Below are 24,800 nucleotides of genomic sequence, written 5' to 3'. Positions count from 1 at the left end.
CTCCCCTGGTTTTTGGTGCAGAGCTACATAGACAATCTGCAACAGATTTCACATGTCATCCTGCTATGAATTTTAAAATGGATCATCATTCCATTTCCCATCTTGACAACTCACACCTTTTGCCATCTTACTGTCAGGTGGTCCTTCAGCCAGTCGTCTTCTCTGTGCTTTAGTGTTCTCTGTGATCACTGTAGAAGATGAGCTTGAGGTTGGAGACTCAACTGACCCATCTTCAGAACTGAAGGAAGCGTCTGTTACCTCACTCTCATCAATGATGGCCACTATATAAAGTTTAGAAGCTTCATTAGTAAAGAACTTAAAATTAACTTTTGATTTATATATTTTTAAAATGCATTAAAAGGAACAATTGTTTTAATGTTTTTAAATCTTACCAAAGTGCTTAGTGACTACTTTGAAAGATACTGTAGCAGACCTCAGGAGTTCATCAAAAATATCAGCATCCACATCAACTCCAAAAGAGTCCTTCAGGTCTACACAGATTTCACTTGCCAAACTGAATTTAGCATGAACTGGAAGGAAACAAAAGTACTCATCTTAACATGCTAATTTATAGCATATGGTTAGAACTGGTAAGGGCTAATTACATTCATAATTAGAAAATATTTAAAATAACATTTTCACACAATGAACTGGTGGTTGAAATTGCACATCTTCAATGTTGCCCATATTGTTGGCAGACAGTTTACCAAAATTTGACATAACCATTTTTATGAAAGTAATTAATAAGCATTCTGGATCTGATTTGAGATAAAGAAACTACCTTAAGCTAACTTAATTTAATGGCAGCTGCCACAACAACATAATTAGTACTCAACTTACCCTCGTGCATGAATTTAAAGTAATCGTAGCAGTAATCTGTCACTGGAACCCGAACCCATTTCTGGACTGTCTGATACTCCACTTGAACCAGCATTTCTGCATAACAAAAAAAGGACACGGTCCAAGTTTTGACACCTTACAGATATTTTAAACCAACCCTTTATCACTTCCACTATCACTTTGAACACGTTAACTCTGTCAGCTATAGAGACTTAGCTAGAGTGTTGAGCTAGCTAGCCAGCCAGAATCCGCTTCCCTAGTGGCTAGCCGTAACGTGGCTTTTTACACTCTTGCTTTGCTACTGGTATAGTCTACGGAGCCCTCTAGGGGACATGGGGATTTTTTCCGCTCTCTTTTGCGTTCCCTCTCAAAAGTTTAGCTTTACTCTTACCTAGCAACACTTTATTGCTCGACGTAACGAACAACTTCGCGAGGGAATAAAAAAAATCCCCACATCCTCTCAGAGGCCAACAGTTTGCAATGTTAGCTTTTTTTATCGCCAATATTTCAAATAATACCACTTATTCATGGTTTAAAATGACAATCAAATATAACAGAATTCAAATTTACCGTTCGCCTAGATTTGGCAAAACAGCGGGACCTTGAATTTGGTGAATTTTCCATGCAAAATAGGTTAAATATAGTGCATTTGTTGAAGTCACAAACTAAAAAGCACATTTCCAACGAAACAATAGTCATGTATGGATATTTAGCTTACCTTTAGTGTGCGAAAAGAAGCCGTACCGATCGAGTGACTGGTGGCGAGACGACAGAAAGTAGAAAGTACTCTGCAGCCGTTACGCAGAGGCGGGGATTAAGCAACACTAGCCAATTAACACTGCAATTTAACAACGCAAATATGACGGAAGTTACAATGGCAGTGTTATTTTAAAGCTGTGTGATGTTAAAACAATACTCACACTCTTTATTTAACACTACACCTGAGATTTTAACACTGGCATTTTTACTGTGTATGAGCTTTTAACGATTTATTTAAATTGAGATGCTTTGAAAATAATTACATTTAAAACAAAAAAACGAAAAAATACATTCAAATACTGTAGGTGTAATAAGGACTGTGCGTCACCTTCACCTGATTGGCTCAGCTAGTCATTGGTGACGTGATCCTCGAATGTCAAAATCAAAACCCGAATCCCACGTCACATATTGACGTCAATGACCGCCTGAAACAGAGTCCTTGAATGTAGGACTTCTGCGATCATTTGGTCACTAATCATTTTCTTTGTCTTGCAGGTAAATGCTTTAAAAAACAAAACACACACAACAAAACAAAGCAAAACAACAGCCATTAAAGATAGGTTATCCTTTCTCAATGTTCAAGCATCATAATGCAGGATGAAATAAGAATTTTACATTGAAAAAAATGAAATCCTACATTCAAATACTGTACGTAATAAGGTCTGTGCGTCACTTGGACCTGATTGGCTGAGCTGTTCTTTGGTGACGTGATCCTCGAATGGCAAACTCAAAACCCGAATCCCACGTCACAGATTGACGTCAATGAAAGCCTGAAACAGAGTCCTTGAATGTAGGACTTCTGCGATCATTTGGTCACTAATCATTTTCTTTGTCTTGCAGGTAAATGCTTTAAAAAAACAACAACAAACAAAACAAAACAAAGCAAAACAACAGCCATTAAAGATAGGTTATCCTTTCTCAATGTTCAAGCATCATAATGCAGTATGAAATAAGAATTTTAAATAAAAAAAAATATGAAATCCTACATTCAAATACTGTACGTAATAAGGTCTGTGCGTCACTTGGACCTGATTGGCTGAGCTGTTCTTTGGTGACGTGATCCTCGAATGGCAAAATCAAAACCCGAATCCCACGTCACAGATTGACGTCAATGACCGCCTGAAACAGAGTCCTTGAATGTAGGACTTCTGCGATCATTTGGTCACTAATCATTTTCTTTGTCTTGCAGGTAAATGCTTTAAAAAACAAAACACACACAACAAAACAAAGCAAAACAACAGCCATTAAAGATAGGTTATCCTTTCTCAATGTTCAAGCATCATAATGCAGTATGAAATAAGAATTTTACATTAAAAAAAATATGAAATCCTACATTCAAATACTGTACGTAATAAGGTCTGTGCGTCACTTGGACCTGATTGGCTGAGCTGTTCTTTGGTGACGTGATCCTCGAATGGCAAACTCAAAACCCGAATCCCACGTCACAGATTGACGTCAATGAAAGCCTGAAACAGAGTCCTTGAATGTAGGACTTCTGCGATCATTTGGTCACTAATCATTTTCTTTGTCTTGCAGGTAAATGCTTTAAAAAACAACAACAAACAAACAAAACAAAAAAACAAAAGCCATTAAAGATAGGTTATCCTTTCTTAATGGTCGAGGATCACAATGCAGGATGAAAAGAGAATTTTACATTGAAAAAAATGAAATCCTACATTCAAATACTGTACGTAATAGGGTCTGTGCGTCACTTGGACCTGATTGGCTGAGCTGTTCTTTGGTGACGTGATCCTCGAATGGAAAAATCAAAACCCGAATCCCACGTCACAGATTGACGTCAATGACCGCCTGAAACAGAGTCCTTGAATGTAGGACTTCTGCGATCATTTGGTCACTAATCATTTTCTTTGTCTTGCAGGTAAATGCTTTAAAAAACAACACACACACAACAAAACAAAGCAAAACAACAGCCATTAAAGATAGGTTATCCTTTCTCAATGTTCAAGCATCATAATGCAGTATGAAATAAGAATTTTACATTAAAAAAAATATGAAATCCTACATTCAAATACTCTACGTAATAAGGTCTGTGCGTCACCTTCACCTGATTGGCTCAGCTAGTCATTGGTGACGTGATCCTCGAATGGCAAAATCAAAACCCGAATCACATGACACAGATTGACGTCAATGACCGCCTGATGCAGAGTCCTTGAATGTAAGCCTTCTGCGGTCATTTGGTCACTAATAATTTTCTTGGATCGCAGGTAAATGCTCGTAAAAACAAAAGCCATTAAGGATAGGTTATCCTTCCTTAATTTACGAGCATCACAATGCGGGATGAAAAGAGAATTTTTAGTCCGGGTCTTTGGACGTGTATGAAAAGGCGGATGTGTGGACTCTGAAAGGCTCAGAGTCCAATCAGAGGCTGGTTTTAAACGGGCTGGTCTCTATTTCGGCTCGTTCGCTGTTAACAAGCTCCTATCGTTTCTGCTCCCCTGGCGGGAAAAAGCAAGGAGGAGGCAGATGAATGCTTTAAGAACTTTATTCCTCTTTTGAACAAGTACAACGAACAGCTAACTTCCCTAAAACTAACACACTGCGCTCCCCACAACAACCGGACACTTTTCTCGCTCTTCTTCCTCCCAGCGCCTACATGTTGTTCTCTACTGCCCCCTAGGGAAGAGAGGGGGCAGCAGAGAAAGACTGGGCCTGTAAGAGCAGGTCATTGTTTTTACTGACAGCAATCTGTCATGTGACTAAACCTTTAATAGTCATATGACATGTGAAATAGAAATATGATGTAGATATATAGCAATAGATATTTAAATCTTCATCAGTGTTTATATACGGTCTGTGAATGCAGGTCATCTGTGATAATTTAGCCACTTTGTCTTTTTGTTGCTTTGTCAATATTTGTAAAAACAAAAAAGAAAATATTCTACTAGTTTATAAAATGTGTAACTATATACTCATATAATATATAAGCTTTTAATGACTTATTTTAATTTAGATGCTTTGAAAATAATTAAATTTAATTGACCTATAACTATAATAGTTTGAAGTTGCTTACAGTCCAGTCCTGTCCCAGTGACGATAGAGGACAGGAGTTTACACGTATCTATTATTATTATTATTTATTTATTTATTTATTTATTATTTTCCATGTCCTGAGCCACATGTTGGTTTGGCAGAGTGTGAAGCTCTTGTAAAGGCCGCCGCCTCCAGCAGGTTGATTGAGTGCAGCTCACAAGGCTGAGCAGCGGCTGCCAGCTTCCCTCTGCAGCCTTGGCAGACTGACTGAGAGCTGAAACTGAGGAGTGTTTGTGCAAATAAATGATGTGTCTGTTCATAATCATGTTCTTTCTTAAGCCAAGAGTGGTTTCAGAAAGTTCATGGACATGAACTGAAGTTAAACAGAAGAGAGTTTTTTTTTTTTAATTTACTGCAAGTCATGTGGTGCAGCCAAGAGGAGGTTAGATAACAGTGTAGTTGTAAGTTGTATCTTTAAGAAATAAATAAAACAACATGCTGTTTTTGTGGTTTTGTTTTTTTCTTTTTGTGAGATTTCTATAAACAGGAAACATTTTTGTTTGAATAACAGATTCCTTTGTGGCAGTGTAGGGTGATCTTCAGACACGAATAGCTTTAATTAGACTTTAAAAACTGCTAAAGAAATATTGACTAACTCATTTAATTAAAGGCTCATGTTTATTGCATTAGACGGATGACAACTGAGTGAGTGATCATACACACCTCAGGCACATGTTAGGTCACATGCAGGTCATGGTAATTCACTGTGACATGAGTGGGTTAGGCCTCCTTTGAGATCCTTATTGGGCTTTGACCTCTGCGGCGTCCCTGACCTCTGCGGTTATACGTGTGTGATCACAACTCGGGTTCTGGGGATGTAAATGTTTTCAGGCAGCTGCAGTACAGAAACTCATCTCTCTTTGTAGAAAAAATAACTTCCCCCATTTAGTTTGTACTTTATTCCTAGTGTCATTCTTTGTGGAAATTCAATTCAGTGGAAATGAAGTGTAATTTTAGAGATTCCAAAGAGCCACAGGTTGCAGACGCCTGCACTACAACAACCTATGAGGACTACCTTTAACATTTTTGCCAAATCTCCAAAGGTACAAAATAATATCTGATGATTAAGACTTGATTTTAAAGGATTCAGTTTTTTTCTGATGTATTTAGCAGTAGCGATGGGATGCAATGGGTCCTGATGGAGGTGTGTATGTGTGTGCGTGTCTGTACTGATGGTCCCAGAACCACTTAAAGGATTCTGCAGTGGATCAGCGTCAAGCACGTGACGCAGCATCCACACACACACGTTCTCATAAATGTTCTCAGCAATAAGTGGGTGACATGCAAACACATTGTCTTCTTAATTAAACCCGATCTCACAAAATTCAAAGCAGGAAATCTAGACTCCTCGGTCACTATTTTGTCTTTTTGTCTTCAACCCATGCTGAGAGGAAGTGCCTATCCTCTCCCTTTGCTCCTTAAACTGGTCCCAGGTCTGTTTCTGCACACAAGCTCATGGGGGGGCGTGGCTGAGTGCTGATCCTGTTAAATCATTAGCCTCTGTGGGCAGAAATCGGACGAAACCTCAGCAGCGAAAAGGAAAACAATACGAGAGTTGAAGTGAGTTAATTTGCTGCCAGCTAACTGGAGTACTCCTGAAGAGGAGAACATTTACGGCGGAAACACGTTTAAGGACAGAAAACACAAGAAAGCAGCCAACCGAGAGCAAGGCGGCTGCAGAGCTCATCAATCTTTTTGTTATTTTAACTCAAAATAGGTTAAAGCACATCATAAATGATTAAATGTACTGTTTCTATGAGTTTAAAATCCCCAAAACAGAGTTTATGGGGGTTTCTTATGTATAAAAATGTTTTTTATCAATCTCATAAACAATCAAATAGTTGAATTTATTCTCTTGGACTAAATTATTGTTGCATGCTTTTGCTTTTTCACAATCGGAAACAGAAAAAGTGCTGTGAATCATTGGGAAAATGCGTCAGTAAAGAAGGAAAGATTCTGAAGACTCTCTACAGTCAGACCTCTTTGTACTGGATGGGTTTTGCTTTTCATCTGGAAACCAACCACTTCCTCCTGTCTTCTTTAAAACCTAATGTGCTCCAGTCGTGAACAGGTACTTCTTCCCTGGTTTTGGTCCAAAACATTCAAACAGTCTTAAATATAATGTAGTACAATCACAATGCTAAAAGCGTGATGTGGTTGTTGATAGAAAGTATTATTTTAGTGTCATATTTTGATCATTTGTTCTTGTGGTTAAATTGGCATTAGAAATAAAATCCTACTCTCTTACCTTGGTTGCTGTTGGAAATTGTGCAGGAGAAGCAAAAATCTTACTTTAATTTTAATGCAAAGACACTAAAGCAACAGAATAACTGCACATTTTCTCACAATAACTTAAATGCTAAATGTTTAGCAATGACATTGGCCAATATTGTGTTACCAAAAATAATCACAGTTTCTTAAAAATACATTTTTTTATCGCAACTTCTGTTGCTGTAGTGAAAGTTTCAGAGTGGGCTCAGCACGGAGCGCTTTTAAATCAGATTATTTCAGGAACATTTCTGTGAATTTGTTCCTCTGGTTGGACAAAGACCTACTCTAATCTTTAGCTTCAGGCTCTTTAACAAGCTGGGAAACTTTACTGTCACTATGTCTGCACTGATGGATAAATCTGGTTGTGAATTCAAAATGTCATCATACTTCAGCAACTTTCCGCTACATTTTTTCCCCCCTTTCCTTTCCTTTTGCAAATCACTCAAATTAGAACGTCATAAGCAAAAAAGGAAACATATATTGAATGGATTCCAGCAAAACGTTAATGGCTGAGGACCTGTTTTGGATTCATTTACATTGTTTCTTCATGAAATAGTTTCTCTTTCAGGCCCAGCAGTTTTTGGTCACACTTTTCCCAGCTTTGTTTTCTTCTTCTGTCTACATAAACAAGCAGTCTGTTGATTTATCAGGATTTGGGGAGATTTAAGACACTGTGGTTTATCTGGTGGATTTCCCGCTCTGTCACCTGTCAGCATCCTGATATTCAGACCCAAATCCTGAGCGGAATATGGAAACGGGTCTGAAGTCAGGCCAGCAATGCACGCGTGGGTCACTCGACGTGACATCGCCTGTAAATCTTCCTCACAGACACGTGAGTCATTGGGTGCATTCTCTGCCACGGCTAACGAGATTCCCCTCGTTAAGTCCTCTAATCTACACTGAAGAGCTGGAGGCAGCGAGGTGCAGAGTGAGTCTCTATCAAGTAATGAGGAAAGCAGGGAGGGAGTTTATTTTCTCCCGTGAGGACCCGGACCCGCGTCTCCCCAGGAGCCCTCTGTCCAGATCGGTTTGCTTTAGAGAGGGCTCAGGTTGAGGTTCTTCCAGGAGAGGAGTCTCTCTCCATCTGCCAGGGTAAGAAATCTCCACGTAGTGTTTTAAGAAACAACCACATCAATATCCTGTGGAATAAATGGAGTGACATTTGTCACCTTTTGTCCTTGTGTGTGCCTTAGCTTTCTGGTTTAGCCACTTCCCAGACGTCTTGCTGATGATAAACGCTTCACATGTGTGTGTAAGCGGGGCGTGGGAGGCCCACACCTGAGCGTCTGAGCCTTGTTCGACTCCTTGTCCTTGTCCTTGGTAGGTCTCAGCCTGAGTTATTGCTGAGACACATCAGACTGCCAGACTAATACAACATGAGTGAAGGAGAAAGCCATTGCACTTCCACACATCAGCTGTCGAGGAAATAGGGGTGTGGTCGGTCCCTCTCCGCCAGCCAAGCCGCATCATGGAGTCCGTGGCGAGACTGAAGAAGTCGCTGAGGTCGCCCATCAGGAGGCTGAGCAGCTGTGTGGCGGGGCTTAAGGAGAAGAGGTTGTGTGCGAGACCCAGAGGGAAGAAGGGAAGGGGCAACATACTGGGGAAGAGCCCTCCATTAAAGGCCTCAAAACTCAAAGACCCCTCAGTGGTTCGGTCGTACCAGGCCGACCTGGAGAAACAGAGGCAAGTGGACGCAGTTAGAAACATAGACGGAAGGAAGCACTTACACTTTCTTGGAAAAATATTGATACCTTTGACATTATTCACATTTTGTGACAGCAGCAAACTTTATTTTACTTAGAGTAGTTCATTCTGATAAAGTGGAAGAAAAATGTTACAACCCCAGTTCCAATGAAGTTGGGATGTTGTGTAAAAGATAAATCAAAACAGAACACAATGATTTGCAAATCCTTTTCAACCTAAGAAAATATGTTTAATGTTCAAAAGGAAAACTTTTTTTTTTTTTTAACCAATCTTAACTTTTTTCGATTTTGTTGCAAGCAACACATTACAAAAAGTTGGGACCAGTTTATTTAAATTGGAGTTATACAGAAGTGTTAAATTTTTTAAACTAAAAAAATAAGAAAATTGTTGTTTATACATCTAGACCCAATAAAAAGTTAGTAAATTGAATTAACTTGTGTGTAATTTACTTTCTGTTTAAAACCAGCTGTGAAGCTCTGCGGTTTCTTAGAGAACAAACAGTAACATGAAGACCGAACAACTAAGAAGACATTCATAACTTTCACATTTTTACACTAAAATTCTTTTGAAAATAGTAAGAACTTAAAAAAAAAAAAAAAAAACACCCAGCAGTTTTTTGAAAACGAGTCCATGTTTGTGGTGTCTGGAAAATAAACTGTTTCAAAAACCTCCTCATTTTTAAGTCACAATCAATGCTGCACCGTCACCTAGCAACCACAGCCAGGTGCAGCCCGTCACCTAGCAACCACAGCAGAACTCCAGGAAATTTAGTTAAGTGGTTTTACGCTACTCTGCTATAACTAAAGTGAACATATCCACACAACAATCAAATTAAACTATTAACTTTTTAGGCAGATTCAGAGACTTTGATTTGCAAACAGTAAAAAGAAAAATATAGAAAAGACAGAAAAAACCCAACAATGACAGCGATTACATATTCAGACATGTATTGTTCGATGCGTTGTGTTTACATCATGTCATTTTAACTCGTATCCTCCATGCAGCGACTGAAGTGATGCTTTAGCTGAACTGCGTCCGAAATATTTCAGCTGTTTCCTGTTTGTACAGAAAGCTGCGGGAGGCCATGAACAGTCAGAAGAACGCACAGAGGGCAGCTATGAGAGCTCACTTCAGGAGAAAATATCGACTCTCAGAGGTGTGTGAGGAAAACAAGACGCACAGCTCATCGTAATGCAGCTGCAAACACCGTCTTAGGTTAGAGGTGGACTTTTTGTGTAGATTAAAACCAATGTGCGGCGTTATGGAACATGTTCTATTAGATGCTTAATAAATTTGGGAACAGAATGCTATCAGAAAGTCAAATTTTTTCTCAATTGAATCTGACGAAAAATATCAAATATCAAAGTAAAGAGCTGAAGCATCCCTCAGGTTCTGGTATTCGTTTTAACTTTAGACTATAGATTCAGATGAATATGGGGTCAGCTCCACTAAAAACATGAATGATTTTTGTGGTTTTTTGACAGTATGTGAAGAGACATGGGTGGTAATATTAAGACACAGACTTTGAATGGAAGAGTGGGAACTGAGAATCAGTCTAAAGGCTCCAACGACTGATTATCTTCACAGATTTAGCTGCTTTTTTAGGAACTGGTGTTAGAAAAACCAAGAGAATCTTCATCTATTTAGTACTTAAACTTTTAGCCACCTTTGATCACTTCAGTTAAATGTTTTAAAAAAACATGCACTCTCAGACTCAATTTAAGACTGAAAATACACACTATTTATTAAATGATTTATCCGCATTTACATAAATTACACTGAGAGTTCAGTTCTTGTTTCTGTCACCTTTTTGTGGCCTTCACCCCTTTTTCCTGTTCTGTTTTGCCAACACAATTCAGAGCCCTGAGGACACAAACCACCTGAGGTCTCTTGGCGGCAAAGTATCGCTCCCCCCTGAGCTGTCGAAGATGATTCATCCTGAAACCAGAACCAAGGACGACAGCTTCAACCTGCTTAGCGCCTTCCAAGGCCTCAGCATCAGCAGGGCGGCGTTTACGGGAGGGAAACCCAGCAGGACGCCAACTCCAACTTACGGAGACTCTTGTAGGGTCATGTGATCAGCGCTGTATAGATTAACAGAAAGAGGTGGAGTGTGTGATGGTGTAAATTACCGTTTTTTAAAAATGAAATTAGAGGGTTAGTTTAATCTCACATGCTGACAAAATGACCGAATGCAACTGTGTTGGTTAGAAAATATACATATTAAACACAATTCAATAAAAAATGTTCAGTAGCAGAAGAACTTTAATGCCAAAACTGCAAATAAAAGGAAATAACGGAAATATTTACTTTAGGGATTGCTGTTATGTTAAATTTACATATAGCTTAAATTAAAAAAATAGTCAGTTCAATTCAAAATATCTCATCTTGGCACACTTCATATATATATATATATATATATATATATATATATATATATATATATATATATATATATATATATATATATAAAATGCAATCCATCATATGGGGAAATTAATTTAAAATTATTTAAATGCAGTCCAAATAAATCCTATTTCTATTCAATGTCAAATTTATTTACATCTTTTAAAACTCCACCAAAGTGCTGTACAAAAATTATAACACAATAGAATAAGTTAAAAAAAGAGAAAAAATTATAATACAAAATAATAGTATTATAATCGTGTGTGTATATATATATATATATATATATATATATATATATATATATATATATATATATATATATATATATATATATATATATATATATAAAAATTTAACAACACATATAATGAGCAGCAGAACCTGGTTCAGTAAGAGCCAGAGCTTAAGAGGAGAGAGCAGATACACAGAAATCCAGATTCACTGAGCCAGGAGTACTTTTCAAATGAAAGAAAAAGTAAAGCCCAGCAGTTAAGTTCTGATCCAGGGGTAAAAATGCTAATAGGCAGCTAGTAATTTCACCAGCAGCTGTTTCTAATGTATGTACTGTTTGGAGGATGGGACAGTTTCACCTGAATCGCTAACGGTCTTTTAGCTCTGACATTAGCGTGTCAGAGCTAAAAGACCATTTTTAAAGTCTTTTCGTTGTCAGTTGATTTCGTATGAAGCCTTTTAGCTGCTGCTTTTAAAATGGATGGAAACTTTGTGGCCTTGAATATTCTCCTAGTTGGAGCTTCATGAATGGCGTGCATGGATGAATCTTTCTTTTCTGTTCTTTTAGCTCTAAACTCTGCTACAGTACGAAACAAATAATGCTGATTCAAAATGTTAATCGAGCCACCACACAATCTGTTTATATTGCTTATGTACTTTGTACAATGTATATTTTGGGGTGTTTCACAGGATCACCACATTATTTTTTGTACTCAATATGGTGGAAGTTGATGCATCATGAATAACGAGTTAATCTCGATTATCTTGACCTGTGGCTTTGGGATGTTTTAACAACTGCAACTTTTCTAGCTACCTGTAGGGGTTAGCTACGCTCTACTACTAGCACATCAACAGAAACAAGTAGCTATTTGATGACAGATGTTATTTTATTATAAACAAGGCTAGTGATGCTGCTCAGTAAACATTATAGATCCAGCTGGTGATCTATACACAAGTAAGGAACCTCAGGGATACAATTGTATAAAATGTAAAATGTTTTTCAACTTTATGTTGTTTCATCAAGTTTTTTTTTTCATTGATTTACTGTAAATAACATGTTCAGTGCTGTAAAACATACTTACAAACATACCTGACAGATTTATTGTTTTTTTGTTTGTTTGTTTTTTGCCATTTTGTCAAGTTTAAATGTTTGAAATCATCAGGATAAATGTAAATATTAGAAAAAAGAAAACCAGAGTATTTATAAAACACAATTTTAAAGTCCAAACTGACCTGACCTTATGTGAAACAATCACTGTTGACGAGTCTTTTCCGTCACGGTGGAGAGATTTTGACCCACTCTTCTTTGGAGAATTGTTTTATTCTGTCAATTTCTGGTCACACAGACTCTTTAACTGTATTTGTGGAGACATTCAGAGGTGAATCTACTGGTGTGCTTTGGGTCATGGTCCTGATCAAATTCATGAGCCGATGGCTGGATGTTCTCCTTCAGGCATTTTCTCCTGCTTTGTTAGTTGTACCTGATTTAAAGCGGCACACGTCTTTTGGAAACGTCTGCAATTGTTATTTTTTCGTGGCTCACTTTTTCTGTAGATCTTGGGGATATTCAAGATGTTTTTGGAAACTATGGGTTGGATCTTTGAGATAATTTTTGTCAAAATGGATGCCATTTTATTGGTAAATGAGGAACAATGACATGAAATCAGTCAGTAAGCTCTTCAGTGCTTTATCTTGTGTTCTTGGTCGTTTGTTGATGCTCTTTTGGAGTAATTTTGGTCAGCTGGTCCTGGGAAGGTTCCATGTTTTCTTTATTTGTAGATAATGACTCTCACTTTGGTTCACTGGATTTTCAAAGCCTTAAATAACTTTTTAACCCTTTCCATGCTGAGCATTTGGGGCCTGATAAGGGTTGTTCAGGTCTTTCAGTAATCAGTCATTAAAAAAAAAAGATTTTTGGATTTACTCTGGTTGTCTTTGATATTACAATTAGTTTGATCTGAAACATGTAAGTGTGACAGAAAAGGGAATAAGTTTATCTGGAGCTGAATACTTTATCAGGACTATGTATGTGTGTACTGTTTATGAGCCAAATTTTAAGCTCTTATCTTGTTTTTTCTTTGTTTTTTTTGCTGTTAAGCTAATTTTAGTAAGCGACTAGGCTTGTTGAAGGTTTTTATACCAAACAGAAAGCGAATAAAATAACCTTGTAACAAGAATTTACCGTGGTGGAAAATTTTATTGAAGACATTTTTGTTGTCCAGCTGGTGTTTCTCTGTTTTGTGCGAACATTCTGGCTCTGTTGTCTTTCTCTTGAACTCTGACGCTCGCATTAATAAATCACCACCTCCTATCGGTTTGGTAGAGCAATAAAAATACACGTCCAAGGCCCTGTGAGGCTGGAAGTAGAGCAGGAACGTAACCAGTCCTGACATCTTTAGATGAGAGTGACCGACGCATCGTGGTTGGACCATGAGGAGAGTACAGGGAACATCTGGGTCCAGGTTTTTAGGTGTTCTACCTCAAAAGGGTTTTTGTATGACTGCAGCAGGGACTGTGGTGCATGCCAACCTGGAAGGAGGCAAAGGAGCTCTGAAAGCGGTCAGAAGAGGCGGAGTGGATGGACGGGTGAGAGGCTTTGAGGAGATCCCTCATACCGGGAGGAACGGTTGGATCAACCTGCTGAAGTTCTGGAGAGAAAATCGTTTCCAGCAGCTTCACAAGCACATGGAGCGGACCTTCAATGTCCTCGGACCCATTTACAGGTACAGAGAGGCGTGTTGTTTGTGCTGCATGTGGCTCAGTGGCGGTTCTAGACCAAATTCACCAGGGGGGCCAAGAGGCGGCCAGTTCAATTTCCAAACGATTGAACAAAACAAAACGAAACAAGACAAATCATTGCTGAATACATTAAGTGAGGCAAAGAGCCAGTTGTAGTTCTGGAGCTGCAGGTTGCAGACCAATGATCTAGCAGAGGAAGATGATTGTCTCAAAATGGCTGAAGCTAAAAGTAAAACAGAGCAATGAAAGAATTTGACTCTCTTATCATTAACTATCATAAAAGCTGTGAAAAAGTAAGTTTTTAAAAAGAAGCTGGATGTCTTTTAAGGATATAACCGACATCAACATTTTGTACAAACTATATTTAATTATTTTCATTGATATGTATATTAAATCTGTCACATATCTTAATGATTTCTTTTCTATGATGTGTGTTTTTAATTATAGAGTAGTTGGGTTTAAAGCCCTGCTAGTGAATATCCTAAACATCAAAACACCTAAAACTGTGAAATTGTGAAGATATAAAATGAAGTTTCTCTGAATGACCAACTGGTTACGGTTTCTGTACCAGCGGATTTCATCATTCATCACTCCTACTGGGGCCCCGGCCCCCCAAAGGCCCCAGTCTAGAACCGCCCCTGACGATGTGCATTTGTTCTTATACCAGCTCTTCTGTCTGTGTTGAAAGGGAGAAGGTGGGCACTCTCAGCAGCGTGAACATCTTGTTGCCGTCTGACATAAGCGAGCTGTTTCAGTCGGAGGGGCTGCATCCTCGACGCATGACCCTGCAGCCGTGGGCCACACACCGAGAGATACGCAACCACAGCAAGGGAGTCTTCCTCAAGTCAGTGCCCCGTCTGCGCTTTAATCACTCCTGTTGAGGAAATACTCGCTGTCTTTCTGTCTGCAGAGACGTTTTAGATTCATTTCAGTGCAATCTGGTGATAAGTTTTAACTCATGGCAGATTATGTTTGCATAAAATGTGAGCCAAGTTGGATGAAGTGATGAGCAGTATGTTTTACCTTCCGGTCCTTCTTCCCACTCAGAGAGCGCTTGGATAGTAACATATCTGAAATGCCAGGATGAGTGAAAATTGAGTGAAAGACAAGTAAATAAGTGCAAAATCAAAACATAAAACATGTCAGCTTCAAATATGTTTTTATCCATGAAAGCTTTGCACTTTGTACTTGAGTTCAGGCCACGCGATGTTTCTTATTTACAGTTATAGTCAATATATCTGATAGTTACTCAACATAAAACTGCCAGGCTTTATTTATTTTATGGACATCTCAGAATCCAAGGGCTTTACAAGAGGTTATAACAATTCCTTTATATTTATAACAATGGAAAAAAAGACAGTTCTCACAGTTAAGCCAGCAAAAATAAAAAATCTATTTTGTTTTCTATTGCTGAAAATAAAAGGTTTGCTGTCAATACATTAAAAATGTTATGAAACTTCTCATAAAATATGTAATTTAGGTCTCCAACTGTATATAAAATCTTCTTTCAGTCTGAGAGAATATCTTAAAGAAAAGATCAAAACTGAATAAAAAATGTTTGTTTTCTCAACACAAAAACCCTTGAATACCAGAATAATATGAATTTCCTATAGAACTGAAAACTACGTAACTAATTCAAGCAGAAAACCTGGTGAAGGTCAGGTGCATCATCTCATCTCCAAAACGCCTGACAGGCAGCTTCTTCTCTTCAATCTGATAGAGAGGTCACAGTTTACAAAGTTTGTTGTTTTTCTTGCACCTGGAAATTAAATGCTGGAGAAAAACACGAGTGCTGCGATTTGAACCGCTTCCATGATTGTGCACATAATCCTTCTAATGACAACCAAGCTTTTAATCTTTATTTACATGCTTTATTTAGTGAGATTCAGGTTATTATAATGGCCCCTTATAACATTTTCACATCTTCTAACTTTACGAAAACACGCTTCAAAGTATTTTGTTGGGATTTCATGCAATAGATCAACAAACAGTGGTTGAGAATTGTGTTTATCCTTTTAATTTTTAAAAAATAAAAAGGTAAAAAGTGTGCCATGTCTTTATATTTAGCCTTAACAAAGAAGGCAGCAGACAGATCCTAACACACCAGCACATAATGGTCAATCTAAACTGGTTAAATGTGAGCAGATTGATCGAAAAATATTGATATTGTTATCAAGCCAGTATCAGATCAATACTAGTGTGATAAGATCAATGCTTTAGTTTCAGATTCCCTATTAAAATGTTTATTTAATTTTTTTTGTATTATAGTTTCTCAGCTCTATGTTTTAAAAGATTTTGTTTTGTTTTACTCACATGATAATTTTTCTGCACTTTGTTTTGGAGAACAAATCAAGTCAATATATTATCACTAATGAATTTTGTAGATACCTATAAACTTATCTAAATTCTGCACCAGGTTCGAACAAAATAAATTAAAAACCACAAAAACACATAAAGGTCAGAAGTTTGATGATATATCTAAAATTAATAAAAAGCATTGGTATTGAAGAGTGGCTAGAAGAAAACCACTGAGGGAAAGTAGCCATGAGATGTAATATTTACAGTGCAACAAGGTGGTGGCAGCATCATACTGATGGGATGCATTTTTTGTAGCAAAGAGAGAAAAGCTGGTCAGACTTTTAAGACAATTATTTGTCAAAAAAATTACTAATTGTTTCGGTAAATTACTGTTGGTAAGAATTTATGTTAACGTTTATTATTCATCGTGTCCTGATAAGAATTTTGATTTTTATTGTTGTCACAATAAATTCCAATTAATTGTGTAAAAAGAACAACAACAGCAAAACTGTCTGTATTGTCAGGATTGTTAGTTTTACTATTGAACAAACAGTTCAATAAGAACCAATTAAAAAAAACATTTGTTGGTTTTTCTCAATAAATACCAATAAATATGAAAATATGATTAAATGCAATTACTGTGAGCAGTTCAGTGATTCAAATCCCACTTCTTTACGTGACTGGTGTTATAAAGTAGCATGGTAGCAACTGGTTATGTTTCGCAAGAGCAGTATTTGTGTTTGTGGTGCTACGATTGCAGTCACAGCTATCCAGTTATTTAAAAAAGAAGTAATAAATTGTTCTCAAACTTACTTTTATCACAATAGTACCACAGAATATCATGATGAAACTTTAAGTCCATATCATCCACATCTGGTCTGTCACATGAAACCCCAATAAAACACAACGAATCTGTCGAAAGTTTGAAAATTACAAATACTTTGTATGTTCAGCTACAAATCAAGTGGAACAAAACTTCATATGTCAGAGTGGATTTATTGTATCTAGTCTACATGGCTGTAGTTACTGTTGATCTGGGTAAAAAAATAAAAAAGAGGTTACAGAAGACAAACAAAAGTAAGATTTTCTTTCCTTTTATCACTGGAAACGTCCTTCACTTCCCTGCTTCCCTGCCGCTCTTCTCTGCCCAGGAACGGTGAGGAGTGGAGGTCCGACCGCCTCCAGCTGAACAAGGAGGTGATGCTGAGCGCGTCGGTGAGGCGTTTCCTCCCCCTCCTCGATGAGGTGTCGAAGGACTTCTGTGGCATGCTGCAGGCCAGGGTGGAGAAGGAAGGGCGAGGAGAGGAGGGCAAGCGGAGCCTCACCATCGATCCCAGTCCTGACCTTTTCCGTTTCGCGCTGGAAGGTCAGAGAGCGTCTTCACCGCGCTTTTTCATTAGCTGAAGCACCCTTAAAGGTCATAATAGTTTGAAAAGTAAAGGAGGGAGGTATATTAAAGCCCACACTGCAAAAACACACAAACCTACCAAGTGCTCTTGGTCTAGTTTCTTGTGCAAATATGTTAGCACTTTTGAAATAAGACAAAACTAACTTATAAGTACCTTTTCAGCAAGATGTAGGAGTTTGTTTTAAATAAATAATTCCTTAATATTGATGAAAAAGGAGAAATAATCTGCTGGTGGAACAAGACATTTTAACTTATAAGATGCTACTTTTTTCATCCATATTCATGAATTATTTACTTAAAACAAACTCCTATATTTCATGCTGAATAGTTATGTGCTAGTGAGTTTTATCTTATTTCACGTGTACTGAGACATTTGATAGAGAAACCAAAAGTATTTAGTAAGATTTTGTCTTTTTGTAGTGCAAAAATCATCAATTCCAGTCACAAAAGCTGACGCGGATGCTGCAGCAGCTTCTGACGTCAGAGGAATTACACAACTTACAAAAATATCACCCTTTGGAGATGTTTAATACAATTCCACTGAACCAATCATTTTAGCTCCATGCTTTAAGGGGAATGTATTTACAGATTGTACGTGAGCCAAACTTTAGTCTGACCTGAGGCGTATTGTATTGATGAAGCAGGAGGTCAAGGAGGACATGTTCCTTAAACATCAGAAATGATCAAAGCTTCAGTCTCCCTTCGTCTGTCCTGTGTGACTCGGTGTGAAGATGATAACTTAGTCATGTGGCTCTGATCTAAACGGAGTGCAGCGCAAGGAAGGCGCAAAGCCAGAGGAGGAATCGGCTCCGGCGGAACTCAGTCCAGGAGGTTTGTGCGTGGATATGGAAACGTGAGCACGTCTGACAGTCGATGGATGTGTGAGGAAACGAGCCGCAGCTTCTCCAAGACAACAACTCTGCTTCGCTTTGCAGAGATGGATTTACGGATGAAACTGCAGAGAAACGTGCAGATGGATTTACCACATTCAGGGTGAAATAATCACCATTGTGCAAAACTTTGTCACATTTTGTCACATAACATCAAACCTCAGGGTGTTTTGCTGGGGATTCTTGTGAAGCATAACTGGGAAGGGGACTGGAGAAGGTTACATTCACACAAATAGAAATCTGAAAAGTGGGGCATGCATTTGTATTCAGCGGAGGTGTGCGATAGAGCCGATGCCAAGTAAATACAAGGCCCATATTGTCGATACCGATACCGATACCGATACCGATACCGATACCGATACCGATACCAATATCGATACGATGCTGTTTATTTAGGTTTGATATATTGTCAAACATCTTACTTTTTCCTTTTAATTATTTTGGTCAAATATAAGACAGAATTTTGTCAAAGTTTATAGAAATCTGGAAAATTAATTAACATTTTAACATGATTTGTGTGCATTTTTCCTAAATAAATAAAGTACAAAAAAATGTATAATTTGAAAGAAATCAAAACAAAAACGTTTTATTGATAAATTAAAAAAAATTCAACATGGAATCTGAAACTATTGATCTTAGCACGCTAGTATTGATTTGGTATTGATACTGACTTGGTAGCGATATTATTGATATTTTGAATCAATCTGCCCACCTCTGGTATTCAGTACAATTTTCACATCTAGCCAATAATTATCTACTGGATTTAGCTTTGGACTTTGACTAGGCCACTGTAACAGATGAATCTACGTTGATCTGTCTGGTTTTGGGCATTGTCTTTCCGGATTAACTTGCATTTTCCTCCATTAACTTTGACATGCTTCCTGAAAAAATCCCCATCCCTACAGCATGATGCTGCCACCACTGTGTTTCAGCATAGAAATCGTGTGTTGGGTGTGATTTTCTGTTTAGTTTTCCTACACACATTAATGTTTTGTCTTATCTAACAAGAGCACCTTCTTCTGCCTCACTCTTTCTATATTAGGATGTTAAATTGAACACTAATCTGTGGGATGTTGAAAGCTTTAGTATTGCTTTTAACTTCTCCACAGATTTCTCCCTGACTGAATTAAATTTAGAAATTATGTGATGTCAGAAGACAGGACTGAATACAAATGCTTGCCACACTTTTTAGAATTTATTTTACAATAAATACATTTGAAGACTTTCACATGTTGCTGTTGCTGTTTTCACAAGCTGAAAGTAGTTCGCCGAAGGTTTTAACACTGAATTAAAAGCACTGACAATTTAATGTTTGGTTAAGTGTTTGTTGTTTTAGTCGCCCGTCTAATCCTCCCACCTTCTCTTCTTTCCTCGCCTCTGCAGCCAGCTGCCATGTGATCTACGGGGAACGCATTGGCCTCTTCTCCTCCTCTCCCTCTCTGGAGTCTCAGAAGTTCATCTGGGCGGTGGAGCGAATGCTGACAACTACCCCTCCGCTCCTGTACCTGCCCCCTCGCCTGCTGCTCCGCATCGGCGCTCCCCTGTGGACCCAACACGCCACAGCCTGGGACCACATCTTCAGTCATGGTGGGAAGGAGCAGAGCTCTGATTAGCTCAGGACAGTGGTGTCCAAATGTTTTGGCGTGGGGAACCAAAAATATCTATTTGAATTCACAATGAGGGCCACAGAATTCTCATTAAAACTCACAGTGTTTTAATGAAATAAGCAAATAAATCAAGCTTATCTGTAACTCATTTTAGATTGAAAACATAAGATGTGTCTACTTTGACCAGAAATGAAAAAACAAAACAAAAAAAAACTATAAACCGTATTCTAAAATTTTCAGGTTGATTTGATTTTTCTAGATTTTCCTGCAACAAAAACAGGATGTGGCTCACTCTTGACTTATTTTGCCAAGTTAATTAAATGGCAATCCGTCTTAGTATTAAAATTACTTAAATTAAATTAAAAAGAAAAGCATTTTTCATTGTAAAACGTTAAATTGTCTTTGTCTTCTTTGAAATGTCTGGCATCAGTGATAATTTCCCCCTAACATTGTTTTTAAATGAGCATCTACATCAACTGCCTTGGAAAACAAATCTAAGCCATTGTTAAATTGCGACCAAGGGCCATCGAGAATCACTCTGAGGGCAGCAAATGGCCCCCGGGCCGCACTTTAGACACGCGTGGTTTAGAATAACATCTTTACTCAGCTGCAGCTTTCCCCCTAACTCAGTTATTCTGCTTCTTCAAGCTCAGGCCAGGATCCAGAGGGCTTATCAGCGGCTCTCATCCTCCCAGGCTCGCCGCTCTGCGACTGGGGCAGCTGGGGGCCAGTACACTGGCGTTCTGGGGCAACTCATGGAGAAAGGGCAGCTATCTTTAGACCTCATCAAAGCCAACATCACTGAGCTGATGGCTGGAGGAGTGGACACGGTGTGTGTGTGTGTGTGTGTGTGTGTTTGCTTGTCCACGTGATAATTGTTCATGGCCAGAGTCCGTGTCACGTCTCATTTGATCCTCTCTGCAGACGGCCGTTCCTCTGCAGTTCGCTCTGTTCGAGCTGGGACGCAACCCCGAGGTGCAGGAGAGGGTCAGGCAGCAGGTGAGGACGTCGTGCTCACAGGCCGGCGGTGATCCTCAGAAAGCCCTGCAGGGGGCGCCGCTGCTGAAAGCCACAATCAAAGAGGTCCTCAGGTACTTTGATCCAACACTTAAATCTGCTCTGGTGCTTTTGAAGGATTCTTCTTCAACAACAGACAAATTCAATCAGTTGTGTCGTGAAGTTCAGTGAAGTTGTTGGGATTAATGGATAATCACTTTCAGATTAATAAAACGATATGGAATCGTTTTATAATTTACATTTCTGAAACCAGGCAAAATGATTCAGCAGTTACCAGAAAGTTAAGACAGTGGAAAGGAAAGCACATCAAAAGTATGCACAAAAAATCTGAGTTATCGAAGACTTGTGGTGTATATGGAAGAATACTAAATTAATCTGTGGAGTCCTCTATCAACTGGATTGGTAAAGAATCTGATTTTGCATTGATTAGTGAAATAAAAAGAATATTAAGCGATCTTAAAAGCCACAGGAAGCAAAATGAAATCAGAAATTTCAAATTTATTTTAGTTAATTTGTTCAATATCCATCATTTTATTAAACACATTACTTGTTTTGCTGCTGATTAAAACCATTAAGTTAAAACCCATCCACCATGTTTGATCTGCTGACATCCAACTCTATTTTTTCTAATATAGTTTTTTTCTCCCCTGATGCAAAGAACAGTATTTTAAAGTAAGAAAATACTTGAATAAAACCAGATGGTCTGGTGAATAAAAGTTGTTTCATTGCCTTTGAGTTGTCAAGCAGTTGTCAAGCAGTTGTTTCAACTTTAATGCTTTTTTGTTGCCTTATGAATATTTTTCAGAGGATCTTTTTAATGATGTAGTAAATCTTGATGTGTTTTGTTAAAAATTTATGGTTCCTAATTTTTTGGAATCACCTTTCCACCTTTGATAGGGAAAGATTTAATTCAAGTTTTGCCCTCAGATGTGTGTTTTTTTTAAGACTATTTGGAGGAAAAGCTTTAGGATAGTGAACATTAAAACAAACAAATTATATAGTGTTTAATTTTGTTTTTCAATAAAGTGGTAAACTGCATCTGCAACACAATATAACAAAAAAAATCTATTTTATGTCTTACACATTAAGCAACTAAACTATGTTGGTTTTTAAAATGTTTTTATTTGTAATATTTTGATTCGAAGCAGCGACTTTCAGTAATTATCTTTAAATCTAAAACAAAATCACCACCAGCAGTAGCAGCTGTGACTTTGAAACAGGAAAAAACCTGCAGGAATGAATAATTTGTTCCTTTGGACCAATAGAGCAGGAAAAAGCAATCAGAGATTGGGAACAGCTTCCTGGAGTACCATGTGCTTTCATTAAAAGGACACCTGAGGATGTGTTGGGAATGAATTGACAGGAAAAAAGGTTTAAATTGCTAGAAATATCAGTGCTTATTGGTTTGTGTCAGGTTGTACCCGGTGGGGATCACGGTGCAGAGATATCCTGTCAGAGATATTGTTCTCCAGAATTACCACATACCTGCAGGGGTAAGTGTTGCCCACTTTCCATGCTTACCCAACACGTCCTAAAACACGATGGTTACGAGTTTGATATCCCGTCTGCAGACGATGGTCCAGGCCTGCCTGTATCCGATGGGAAGGAGCTCCCAGGTGTTCGAGGATCCGCTGCGGTTTGATCCGGGCCGCTGGGCCAGCGGCAGCAAGGAGGACGGGCGGAGAGGAGAGGGGCAGGGGTTTCGCTCTCTGGCCTTTGGGTTTGGGGCAAGGCAGTGCGTCGGGAGGAGGATTGCTGAGAACGAGATGCAACTCTTGCTCATGCATGTGAGTCACAGTAGACAGGGTGGGAGGAAGAGAACAAGGATGAGGGAGGGAGTGAAAAGCAAAGAGGGGGGAAAAAGATAGAAGATAGTACTGTCTTAACCGATGTATGCTGAGTAGTGTTAAGTAAAACTACCAGAGACACAGAAAAATCAAGGAATATGCTGGCAGAAATCCTGAATGTAAAGTTGAGTCTCAGCTGTTTCTCAGTAGCCCAAGCATTAAAAAAACACCACTCAGCTTGTTGGCAACAACTTAATGTCTTTTGATGCCTGGAAAATGACCTGTTTCAAAAACCTCCCAACTGCTAAGTCACTCTGTGCCGTTACCTAGCAAGCCCAGCAGAACCCAGCCCCATTACCTAGCAACCCAATTGGAATACCAGCACCTTAGTCAGCTGGTTTTATAGCTGTATGTACTGCACAATGGCTGCTGGAAAAGACAAGTAGTGCAAGATTTACACTTTTAATGAACTTTTAGTGCAACTTTAGTACTATTTACTGAAAGACACTTTATGACAACAGTTGCAAACATTCGTGAAGATTCCTTGCTGTTCATGACATGTTTATTACAGTCATGTCAATCTTACGCACACGCCTTCAAATAAATAAGTAAATACAAAGATGTATGGTTGGTACATAATTGCACATCTGTTTGCAGCCATTTTCATGTGCGAGTGTAAACGTTGAGTCAGGGGGCGTGGCCAGCAGCAGCTTACTTAGATTTAAAATGACAAGAGGCCCTAAAACATTGAAAGCATCTAAATCATCCTTTCATTGTGAAAGGAGCTCAAGATAGACAGAACTGATCAGACTGAAATCTCGTTATCTAAGAATAATTTTGTTGAAAAAAATGTAATAAACGTGTTTTGCATAATATTTCACCTTTAAGCTGTGGCATACACTAATCAGCAGGGAACTTGGAGTTAAGTACTTTGACTAGGAGCAGATTGATATGTGGCAGGAGAAAGCTTGAATTGGACTCTCAGCTATTGAATTGCAAAACATATGCTTTACCTGTTGAAAAACATTTGCCTGTGGCACCTACCCTACATTTATCTGCAATATTTTTATTAAAATGTCCACCTTTAAATCTTGGTTATTCACAGATAGCTTACAAAAAAACTTGAAATACAAACATGTTCTTTGATAGGTTATTTTGTGTTTTGGGCTTGTTCAGTCATCTCTGCATTAGGAATAGTCAAACTTAATGCTTCACCTATAGCAACAAGTGTGATTGAAAGATTTTTAGCTGGAGATATTCAAGACTAAACACGGTGCAGTTTTTCTTGCTGCAGAGCTGAAGGTTTGAAAAAAAAAAACCTTTGCTGTTTTACCTGCTAAAATCATTTTAATTTAAAGTAAATGAAAAAATGAAGCAGTATAAAATGAAAAAAATTAAGAAAAAAGTCTGAAGCACTAAGTTTGATCCGTCTGCGTCTCTTTCTTCCGCTCCCCTTGTCCTGCCTTCATCCTCCTGTCTCGGTTCAGATCCTGCTCAACTTCCATCTCAGCGTGCCGTCCTCAGAGGACATCAAAACCAACCTCACCCTCATCCTGCAGCCAGAGACTCCTCCGAGGATCACGTTCACCAAGCTCTGACACGCAGGAAGGGAAACCTTTTATCATCCAACACGTCTTATTCACCCAGTTTAGCTCAGTTTAACTCCTCTCTCCTGGTTATAGCTGAACTGGGAGCTCCATATCCTTTCTCATGCTTTGTATTCAGCTACAATGGAGACAAATAAAGGATGATTTCCCTCCCTTGTGCTCTGTGACTCTTGTCATTTCTG

At 38.5% G+C, this 24,800-nt stretch overlaps 2 protein-coding genes and 1 long non-coding RNA gene across 3 annotated transcripts; 2 read left to right on the top strand and 1 right to left on the bottom strand.

Annotated features, from left to right (window-relative positions):
- Position 1: 1 nt before the first annotated feature.
- LOC145547686 (uncharacterized) lies at positions 2 to 1,810 on the bottom strand. Its single transcript, XR_014083989.1, has 5 exons — positions 1,559 to 1,810; positions 841 to 936; positions 393 to 530; positions 117 to 281; positions 2 to 36 (listed from the first exon to the last, which is right to left on the bottom strand). It is a non-coding gene; the product is annotated as an uncharacterized LOC145547686 (long non-coding RNA).
- Positions 1,811 to 7,096: 5,286 nt separating this feature from the next.
- On the top strand, positions 7,097 to 11,012 carry LOC145555332 (uncharacterized). Its single transcript, XM_081617044.1, has 4 exons — positions 7,097 to 8,013; positions 8,115 to 8,604; positions 9,694 to 9,781; positions 10,485 to 11,012. The coding sequence occupies exons 2-4, from the start codon at positions 8,390 to 8,392 to the stop codon at positions 10,701 to 10,703; spliced, it is 522 nt and encodes a 173-aa protein (XP_081473170.1). The 5' UTR covers positions 7,097 to 8,013; positions 8,115 to 8,389; the 3' UTR covers positions 10,704 to 11,012.
- A 378-nt stretch (positions 11,013 to 11,390) lies between these two features.
- Positions 11,391 to 24,777, top strand: cyp11c1 (cytochrome P450, family 11, subfamily C, polypeptide 1). The gene is made up of 9 exons (XM_008431632.2): positions 11,391 to 13,988; positions 14,693 to 14,848; positions 17,454 to 17,668; positions 19,984 to 20,187; positions 20,856 to 21,037; positions 21,132 to 21,298; positions 22,639 to 22,717; positions 22,796 to 23,011; positions 24,499 to 24,777. Exons 1-9 carry the CDS (start codon positions 13,696 to 13,698, stop codon positions 24,607 to 24,609), a joined length of 1,623 nt encoding a protein of 540 aa, XP_008429854.1. The 5' UTR covers positions 11,391 to 13,695; the 3' UTR covers positions 24,610 to 24,777.
- Positions 24,778 to 24,800: the final 23 nt, after the last annotated feature.

The sequence above is a fragment of the Poecilia reticulata genome, chromosome 16 (genome assembly GCF_904066995.2).
Source record: "Poecilia reticulata chromosome 16, P_reticulata-male-v2, whole genome shotgun sequence".
NCBI lineage: Eukaryota > Metazoa > Chordata > Actinopteri > Cyprinodontiformes > Poeciliidae > Poecilia > Poecilia reticulata.
This window is presented reverse-complemented; position numbering and strand designations above follow the sequence as displayed.